At 68.6% G+C, this 9700-nt stretch overlaps 2 protein-coding genes across 3 annotated transcripts in view; both read right to left on the bottom strand.

The window, feature by feature from the left end:
* Positions 1 to 227: 227 nt before the first annotated feature.
* Positions 228 to 5890, bottom strand: CPNE9 (copine family member 9; the record flags this gene model as incomplete). The annotated part of the gene is made up of 20 exons (XM_084292682.1): positions 228 to 390; positions 580 to 653; positions 756 to 813; positions 905 to 1007; positions 1099 to 1226; positions 1361 to 1542; positions 1627 to 1673; positions 1884 to 1945; positions 2022 to 2075; positions 2149 to 2224; positions 2310 to 2351; positions 2731 to 2835; positions 2904 to 3007; positions 3074 to 3137; positions 3324 to 3400; positions 3878 to 3917; positions 4133 to 4236; positions 4469 to 4515; positions 4595 to 4635; positions 5814 to 5890. The coding sequence occupies 20 exons, from the start codon at positions 5888 to 5890 to the stop codon at positions 238 to 240; spliced, it is 1638 nt and encodes a 545-aa protein (XP_084148808.1). The 3' UTR covers positions 228 to 237.
* Positions 5891 to 6365: 475 nt separating this feature from the next.
* Positions 6366 to 9700, bottom strand: part of MTMR14 (myotubularin related protein 14) — a 30164-nt gene continuing 26829 nt past the window's right edge. The window contains exons 18-19 of one of the 2 annotated variants that reach the window (XM_084292675.1): positions 9533 to 9688; positions 6366 to 6719 (exon numbers count right to left, since the gene is read on the bottom strand). In XM_084292675.1, coding sequence (XP_084148801.1) covers positions 6542 to 6719; positions 9533 to 9688 — 334 coding nt within the window. In that variant the 3' untranslated portion in view covers positions 6366 to 6541. The remainder of the gene's footprint in view (positions 6720 to 9532; positions 9689 to 9700) is intronic. The other variant, XM_084292676.1, reaches the window with a different exon arrangement.

Below are 9700 nucleotides of genomic sequence, written 5' to 3'. Positions count from 1 at the left end.
GGTGCAGCAGGGCGCAGGCCGGTTGCAGCGCTTTATTTACAGCCGGTACCGCCGGGACAGCCCCGCCGCCACCCCACAACCTCCCCACCGAGGGCTGCGGGGTCCCGGCGGAGCCAGGCAGCCCCACACCGGGACCCCCCCGGTGCCCACCGGCCCCGGGCTCCCCCGTGGGCTTCCCCACGCCGCCACGGAGGGCTCGGGGCCGGTGCCCCCCCCGGTGCCAGCCCCGCTGCGGGGCTACTGCGGGTCGGCGCGGCGCGGCTTGATGTCGCGGGTCTTCATGTAGGACAGGAGCTGCTCGGGGATCTCGGCCAGCACGTCCTTGGCCAGGCGCGCCATGCTCAGCACCTGGTTGCCCGAGTCGTCCACGTAGTCCCGGAACGGCACGAACTGCGGGAGGAGGCGGCGGGCACGGCCGGGAAATGGCCCTCCAGCCATGCCCCATGGCAAAGGACGCGGCCCCACAGCACGGGACACGGCCCCACGGCCACCCTGTGCCACCAGCCGTGCCTGCAGGAGGCTGCTCCAGGGCACGAGGGCAGCGTGTGCCCGACCCTATCTCCCCCCCGATCCCGTTACCTGCACGATGTCCCTCTCGGCGTAGCGTCCCCGCGAGGACACCCGCACCTCGTCGCCGTCCAGCTCCTCCATGGCTGGGGGCAGCGCCGCTCAGCACCCCGCCTGCGGGCAGTGCCCGCGTCCCCCAGCCCCGTCCCTTCCTCCGGGACGCCCCCGGTGCCCCGAGCCCCGCTCACCGTCGAATTCAGCCGGCCCCACTCCCACGATGATGATGGACATGGGCAGCGCCGAGGCCTGCGGGGTGGAGGCAGAGGGGCAGCAGGGGGAGCACCCCGAGCATTTGGGGTGCCTGGGGTCCGGTGGCACGGCCACGGGGTGCACTCACGGTGACGATGGCCTCCTTGGTCTGCAGCATGTCGGAGATGACGCCGTCGGTGATGATGAGGAGGACGTGGTACTGGGAGCCATCCGTCACCTGGGCGGCTGTCCTGTGGGCACAGGGGGGACGGGATCCCTCCAGCAGCCATCCCCGTGTCACCTCGCCGCTTGGGGTGGCGGGGACAGCCCCGTGGTGCTCACCCGGCCACCTGGTTGATGACGGGGGCGAAGTTGGTGGGCCCGTAGAGCTGCACGGTGCGCAGGCTCTGCAGGTAGGACTCGAGCACGCCCTCGATGCCGTTGCAGCTGGGGTTGTCCTCGTTGTTGTTCTGGGGGACGGGACGGGCGCTCGGGGTGGGGGCACAGCTCCCTGCTCCCTCCCACGGCTGCGGGGCAGGATGCGGCCAGGCCGGGCGCTTCCCCAACCCGCAGGCTGGGGCTCCCCAAGACCCCCAAAGCGCACCAGGGGGAACTGGTGGGAGATCTTTCCGTCGGGCGGCAGCTTGGCCCCGAAGCCGTAGGCGGGGAAGAGCTTGTCGCTGTCGTAGTCCTGGATGATCTCCCCGACGGCCTTGAGCGCCAGGGCGTAGGCGCTGAGCTGGTAGGGGCTGGCGTAGTGCAGCGAGGTGGGCTGCGACGGCATCCCTGCGGCACAGCGCCCGTCGGCACCGCCCTGCCGCCGCCGCCGCCGCCCCCCCCGGGCAGCCCCCTCCCGGCCGCCGCGCTCACCGTTGGAGGCCGTGAAGTCGATGGCGACGGTGAAATTCAGCTGCGTCCTTGGAGGGAGAGCGAGGGAGGCTGCCGGCCCCACGGCACGGTGCGTCCTCTACCCGTGCCCCCCAGCCCCATCGCTTGGCCCCACGCCCCCACCAGCGCCCGCAGCTGCCGTCTCGGCACCCCCAGGCTGTGCTGTCACCAGCACCACGGTCCCGGCCCCCCCGTCCTGGTGCCTTGGGTGTCTCGGGGGGACACCCGGCCCCACTCACCCGCCTCGGATGTAGTCAACGAAGGTGAACTCGGACTCGACGGAGAAGGAGAGCAGAGTCACCTGTGGGCACACGGGGGGGTCAGGGCCAGGCCCCCGCCGCAGGCAGGAGCCCTAAAGGTGCCCCAGCCCCACTCACGGTGCCGGAGTTGACGTATTTCTTCTTCTTGCACTTCTTCCTAGGGTTCAGCACCTGTTGGCACGGGCAGGTCCCACTGTGGGGCTCCCAGCACCCCTGGAACCCCCCCCGGCTGTACCCCCCATACCTCATACACCGTGAACTGGCTCTGTGCTCGGGACAGCTCCCGGTAGCTGGTGGCGAACTCCCCGATGAAGTCGTGGCTGCGGGGGGAGCGCGGGGGCCGCGTGTGGCACGGGGCGAGGGGCACCCCGACGCCCGCCCCTGCCCCTGGGGGCACGGCCTCACCTCCCGTCCCGGTCCCAGTCGTACACGTCGATCTTCACCGTGCTGGGAGCAAAGAGGGGCTCAGGGGGAGCCACCGGCACGGCCACCGCGGCTCCGGGGCCGTGGGGACGCCCTGCCCGTGGCACCCGGGGCTCGGCGTGCCAGCGCCGTCAGAGCCGCACCGTGTGCCCGGCCCGCGGCTCTGCGGGGAGGGGAGCGGGGAAATTTGGGTCACGGCAGGGCTCTGGGGAAGGGGGGGAAGCTTTTACGTAATTTGGGTTGCAAAGGAGGGAAGAAAAAAACACAATAAGGACCCAATTCGGAGCTGCCTGCTGCTGCTAGCGGGGCTACACCTGCCGGGGAGGTGCTCACGCCCTGCCCCGGCCCCACGGCTGCCCCACGGCACCGTCCCCAGCCCCTCACCAGGTCCCCAGCCCCTCACCGGTCGTAGTCCCCGTTGCAGAGGGCGCGCACGGGGATGGTGAAGGGCTGCCACACCGGGTTGAGCGTGTTCTTCACCACCTCCGTCTTGTGGCAGATGGTGAAGCTGCGGGGACAGGGCAGGGTCAGGGCACGCCGCGCGTTGACCCGGGCGCCCCGCGGCCCCGTGCTCACGTGCCGTCCTCGTTGCTGCGGTAGAAGACGAGGAAGGGGTCGGATTTCCCAAAAAAGTCCTTCTTGTCCAGCTTGTTGGCGCACAGCTGCATGGTGACGATGTCCTGGGGACGAGGACTGTCACCCCGGGCCGGCTCCTCGCCCCGTGCCCCAAAAGTGCCAGCGCTCACCCTGCAGTTGCTCAGCTCCTCGGCCAGCAGCAGGATGGTCCCGCACCGCTTCCCCGGGACCCCCCTGCGACAAGAGGCCAGCGTGGGGACGCTGAGGACAGGATGGGGCAGGACGCGGGGTGCTCTGTGTGACCCCATGGTGCTGGTGCCTTCCCCCATGCACAGCGGGGCCGTGGGGGGGTCCCCAGGTGGGGCGGGTGGCCGGGGGCACGGTGTGGGACCCCCAGCCCCACCGCGGGGTGCGACTCACGTGAGGGCTCTCTCCAGGCGGCCCCGCTGGGACCCGATCACCTCCCCCAGCGCCACGAACGCCTGCCCCAGGAAGTCCTGCGCCCCGAGCAGAGGGTGTTAAACCTGGGGGCTCCTGCTCGCAGCCCCCCCCCAGACCCTCAATGTCCCCAACCTGTCGCTGCCCTGCCCCATGGCCACCCACCCTATGCCGCAGGAGCCACCCCAGCCCAGGACACATCCTGCACAGCCAGGATCACCCCATGCACACACTCCACGTGCCCTGGACCCATCACGTCCCCCACCAGAGCTGTTCCACGTCCTCTGGTCCCATCCTGCACCCCAGAGCCACCACGCATCCCCCCGAGGGACCGATTTCCCAGCGTGGCAGACACCTACCTTCTGCCAGTCCCGACGTGGCATGGAGAGACGAAGAGCAGGTTGAGCCCCCCGAGGCCAGGGGTGCCTGTCCCACCCAGGAGCCCCTCAGGGGCACAGCCTTGGGGTGCCTCCACCCCCAGCAGCTCCCACCACGCCGGGGCATCTCCCCGTGCCCCCCAGCCCCGCGGCGCTCACCTGCTTGTAGATGGAGCAGCTCTTAGAGTCCACGTTGTAGCTGCCGGTGGCAAAGCAGAGCCGTGAGCTGGCGCCCAGACACGTCCCCACGTCCCCACCCGGCACTCGGGGACCCCCGCAGGCCCCACGCTCCATTTCCAACCCCTCGGCCCCTCCGTGCTGTGACAATTTTTATTGCCTCAGTGCTTTGTCATGGTGTCCCACGGGGGCTCAGCACCCCTGCCCCGCTCTCCCCGTGGCTGCGGAGGCACTCACACGTCGAAGCGGAGGTTTTGCTTCTCCTCGAAGTAGTAGTCGAGGACAAACTTGCGGACGAAGTCGGGGTTGAGGGTGTTGTCGATCACCTCGGTGCGCCCAAACTGCGGAGAGAGGGGTGAGGGCGGCCCCGTGCCCGCCATCCCTCCCCATGGCAGCTGCCCCAGCACTAATCCCCGCGGGGATTAGCAGCGAGGAGGGATCATTAGCGTGGAAGTCGGTGGCCATATGGGCCCATTTAACCGAGCCGGGGATTAGCCAGGAGCGGGCGCACTGGGGGCTGCAGCACCCTTGACGTGGGGTAGGGGGGAACGAGGCGAGAGACGCGGCGCTCACCTCCTTCCACTCGCTGCTCCCTGCGCCCTGCACGAAGAGGACGACCACTGCGGAGAGAGGAGCGGAGCCGTGCCGTGCCCTGCCACGCTGCGCTCGCACCGCAGGCAGCACGCCCTGGCCACCCACCTGGGTCAGATTTGGAGAAGGTGTCCATGTCCAGCAGGTTCCTGGGGGGATGGAGCCAGGCGTGAGTGGCCACGCGCTCACTGGGTGACAGCACCCAACCCGCTGGGGGTCCCCGCATCCTCCCCGGGCTGGGCTTTTGAGGGATGGCCCCACGCGAGAGGGCAGTGCTGGTGCTTTAGGGCCAAAAGCCCCAGCACCCGTGGGACACGGGCAGGAGGCCGGGTGGAGGGAGCCCGTCGGGACGGCGAGGAGCAGCGTCTCCAGCGCTGACAGTGATTGAACATGACAGGAACCCATTTACAGGACGAAACCTTCCCCGGTGCTGCCGGCGACGGCTGAGCACCCGCCGCACCCCGGTCGCGGGAGTGCAGCTAATGGAGAGCGCAGAAGTGAGAAGAAAGCAGACACTTAGCAGGGGCCGGGCAGCCCGCGGGGGCCAGCCCGCACCACCCCACGGCTCCCCCAGCGCAGCAGGAGCCGGAGCACTTTGATCGCTGCCGTCGTTGTGCTTTGACACCGGGGAGAGCCGGGGGCTGCGAGCGGCTCCGCTGGGATCCTTCCTGCGCCCCGGTGCTCAGCCAGCTGCCCTGGCCCAAGTGGAAAGGGCTGGGGGGCAGAGAGAAGCCCCCACCAGGCTGTGCCGGCAGCCCTGGATGGAGCTGAGCCCTCGGGGGGCTGCAAAGCTGGGGCCAGGCTGTGCCCCCACAGCCCCTCCGCCTGCTGCCCAGCGGGGCTGGCAGGGATGAAAGGGGGCTCAGCCGGGACCCTCAGAGCATCCACAGGGAGGGGGCACAGCAGCCCCAGCCCAAACGTGGCCCGGAGCTGGCAAGAAGGACTTTGGGGCCACAGCAGGCAGGGCGGTTGATGGGGGCAGAGGCCTTCCCTTGCCCCCCAGCACAGGGGACGCCCCCGGTGCCGTTCCCCGGGGGCAGGACCCCCGCGCGGGGCTGTACGCGGCCACAGCAGCCGCCGCTCGCCCCGAGGCACCGAGCAACAAACACCCCGGGGCTGCGGGCACCGAGCCGCTCCTGGCCCCGCTGCCCCGCGCACGGCCGGCACCGGGCAGGGCACAGCCGGGCTCCCGCTGCCGGTACGGAGCCCCGGGTAGCTCCGGGAGCACCGGAGGGGAGCGGGCGCAGGACGCGGGGCTCCCGGCGCATCCCCCTCCCCCGGCCCCGCCGCTCCCACCCGCCGCCGAGCCGCCCCGCTCCCGGCTCACCGGCAGGACACGGTGAGCTCCACCTTGGTGCCGGGCACGCTGCCGGCCGCCGGTTCCAGCGCTCCCGGAGACGCCATCCCCGTGCGGGCGCCGCCGCTGCTCCGCGCCGCCTCCTCCCGCGCCGCCGAGGCGGGCGCGCCCGGGGGCGGGCACGGGCACGGCGGCCCCGGCCCCGGCGGCAGCGCCGCCCCGGTGAACGGGGGGCTCGGCCCCGGGCCCCGGCACGGAGAGGAACCGGGAGGAGGGGGACGGACGCCCGGTGGGCGCCGCGGCTCGGCCCCGCCGGGAGCCCCCCGCCGCGGGTCGCGCCCCGGGGGATGCTCGGTGCCGGCTCCCGTCCCGTCGGGGCTCCACGTCTGGAGGCGCGGGCTCGGTGCTATTTCGGTGCCGCCGCTCGCGGAGCGTGGGCCGGGCTATTTATAACCAGCGGCGCCCCCGCCGGAGCCGCTCCCGGCGCCCGGTTCCCCCGCGCCGCCGCCGCCGCCGCCGCCCCCCGGCTCTGCCCGCCTCCCCCCCGCCCGCAGCCCAGACACGAAGAGGCGGAGGGGCTGCAGAGATGGCTTTACTGCACCAGGGGCCTCGGAGCCCCCCCGCTGCTCCCCCAGCCCCACGCAAGGGTGGCCGTGAGCCGGAGCTCGGCGTGGGGGCTGGCATGTCCCCAAGGACGGGGGTCCCGGCTCGTCCCGGGGCCCCCCGGGTCTCCTCCAGCCAGCGGTCGGTCCGGGCGCTCAGAGCGTGCTGCTGCCTCTCAGTCCCACGCCCCGCACGAACTGCTCCAGGAGCCCCCCGATGGCCCCCGAGGGGCTGGGGGGCACGGCCTTGAGGCCGATGGTGCGGCTGTAGCTGGCCAGGAAGGAGGAACGCACTTCTTCCAGCCGGGACTCGCGGTCGCTCGCCGACACCAGCCTAGGAGACAGAACGGGGAGGTCAGCGCCGGCGGGCACCCCGCTCCCAGCCCCGCACCCGGGGCTGCACGAGGTGGCAGGGCTTGGGCTGTGCCCCTGGATCCCGCAGGGAAGGGATCCCCTGGTGCTGCTGCCCCCTTGCTCGGCAGCTCCCCGCTGGTGTCCTCCTCCACCACCACCCCACTCCTCACCATGCGTTCATACAGAAATTGTTGCTTTGGCCCCACAGGTGCGGGCTGACATCAGCCCCCCCGTGCCAGCTCCCTGCCTTGCTGTGGGTCCAGATGGAGCCCGTCCACAGCTGCCCGTGTCTGGGCAGTCACTTCCACCCCACTTACACCCGTTCCTTGTTTCCCAGCCTCTTGCTGCCCCTGCGGGCACACAGAGAGCTTTGAGACAGCACGAAGGTGCCAAAAACCAGGGCAGAGACGCGTTAGCACTGCCCACGGGCAGGATGCAGCCTGCAGAGGGTGGCACGGTGTCCCCCAGGCCCCGCTCTCCTCTCCAGCTGGGCTGTGCACCTGGCTTGGTGCTCCGAGAGGGGCAGGAAGGCGAGGTGTTCACCGAGGGAGCAGCGGAAGGCGAGGCAGCCCGAAGCCAGCCTCGCTGCGCGCCTCCGCACCGTGCCCACGGCCCCTGGGGAGAGGAAGGCGTTCCTCAAAGGTCGCCCCAAGGGCACAGCGCGAGCCTCCCCGTCAGAAATTCTCTTTCATCTCCCCAGCGCCCGGGGCCCGGCTATAAATTGGCACAGCTAATTTGAACGGGAGCGTTAACCACCCACAGCCAGCAGCTCCAGTCCGGAAACGGCAGCGAGAGGATGCGGTGGGAGGGCTGTAAACAGCGAGCGGGGCTGCGGCAGGCAGCACGGCCCGTGTTTACAGCGCCGGATAATAAGGAGAAGCCAGAGGGCAAAGTAGAAAGGCAACGTCTCCAAACACAGAAAAAAAGGATGCTTTTTGGTAAGCTAATTAGAAGGCAGAGCTCGCCAACCTGCGAGCATTAAAAATAAGCTGCAGGAAAGCGGGGCTGGCTGGCGTGCCCAGCTCAGCGATCTTAAATGGCAGGCGCAGAGGTAAGAGAGGTAAGCGAGGCTGGGCAGCGGAGTTGGGTCCAGCAGCTCCTGGTTTTCACACCTCTGCCCAGGGCAGGCTGTGTGCTCAGACAGCTTCTTTCAGAGAGTGAGAGACTGGGAGGCGCGGGTTTGGCCAGCTGGCTGCTGCCAGCCCCCGACAGCTCAGTGCCACCTCGGTGCCGAGGTCCAAGAGCAAAGCCAGGCACGTGTCCTGGCCAAAACCCCGTTGCCCTGCCCTGCTGCACAGCCCCTGGCAGGGGGCACGGGACCAGAGGAGACGGCCGGAGCCCCAGCTCCATGAGGACCCTGAGAAGCCCCACACAAGCACAGGGAAACAGGGTGTGAGAAGCGGACCTTCACCCCACACTGCTGTGCTGCCAGTGGAACTGAATCTCTAAAATCTCACTGATAGCAAAAAAAAAAAAAAAGGGATAAAGCTAGAGCGGGCTTCTAAGCAAACAGAGCTGGGCAGAGCAGAGAGAGAGGAGGCCCTGGGTCAGGCTTGGCACGAGATCCTTGTGTTCCCTTCCAACCAGCAGCCTGCTCCTGACCCCTGCAGCCAAGCAGTCCCCAGCCTACGAGCACAGCACCCCGCAGCGAAGAGCTGAGCAGGGCAAAGCACCCGCAGCACCTGCTGCACGCCCCAGGGAGAGGCAGCACCGCTGTCCCCTCCTTGTGAACCTGGCTGCCTCCAAGCTACAAGAGCCCACAGGCAGCTTCAGTGCTGCAGAGCCCAACTTCAACTGCACTTCTCTGCAACAATTCCCTGTCCTGGCGTTAGCTCCAGCTCCAAGAAGGGTGGCAACGACTCTTGGTGCTGAGCAGCAGCCACCTAGCACGGCCAGGCTCAGGGGACAGCAAGGCAGTCACTGCTTTGGCCACGTGCTCTTCAGCCCCTTCTGATTCCCCAGACAGCTGCAGGAGCAGTGCAGCATGTCCCAAAGCAGCAGGGAAAATCATCACCCAGCCAAGCCATGCCAGGAATCCCCAGTGATTCCCCACCCAGCCAATTCACGGGTCTTCTAAATTCACCATCACTCGGGGAAGCAGCTCTGCTCTGCTCTGCAGGACAGCCCGCAGCCCCAGCTAGCTAGCAGCCAGCCCTCAGCTGCCATTTCAGCTCCGTGACTGAGAGCTTGCAGCCTGAAGGCACACGCCGAGGTTCTCTAACAGCAATTAAGGCTCAGCTCCCGTCTTTCTGCAGAGGTGACTTTCAGCCTGGGGAGGGAGGCGTGCCTCCCAGCACAGCACCGTGCAGCAGGACGCGGGGGCTCTGCTGCCCAGGCCGGGTGCAGCGCCTGCAAATGCCACTGCTGCATGGGGTCGGATGGAATAAAAGCCCCTCTCCCACTGCAGCAAGGCTCTGAACCCAGCAGGGCGATGTAGAAGATCCAAAAGCCAGAAGGGCTGGGCCACCAGTCCTGCCCTGACAAGCGCGCATCCTCAGCTGCACCAGATTTATGCCCAAATTCGCTGCTTTTGGGGAAAAGAGAGAGAGAGGCCTCGTGCAGAAAGCAACTTGGCAGAGAAGAAGCCGGTTTCTTTCAGAGTCCAGCACAACCAGAGCGCGCTCAGTGCCAGAATTTCTCGGTGACAGAATTTGCAGATGGAAAGCGTCAAGGCAGCAGAGACGGGACAGCTTGTTACGGGCTCCCAGGCTTCTTCGAAAGCAGCAGGGTGACAAAGCTCCAGCGCTCGCCGACAGCCCCCCAGGGGACGGATCCTGCGTTCGAGACACTTACAGGCAAGTGCTAGGGAACTCATCCGGGAAGCTGCAAGGGAGAGAGGCGTCCGCGCTCAGGTTCGCCTGCTCCCGAATGCTGCCACACCCTGTCACCATCTGCCAGCTGCCAAAGTCTGTGGAAACGGAAGATCCGGGCAGGGAATGGTCGGCCGATCTGGGGCAGAGA

The sequence above is a fragment of the Netta rufina genome (assembly GCF_964035555.1).
Source record: "Netta rufina genome assembly, chromosome: 10".
Lineage (NCBI taxonomy): Eukaryota > Metazoa > Chordata > Aves > Anseriformes > Anatidae > Netta > Netta rufina.
The sequence above is the reverse complement of the archived record's forward strand: the minus strand, read 5'-3'. Positions and strand labels throughout refer to the sequence as shown.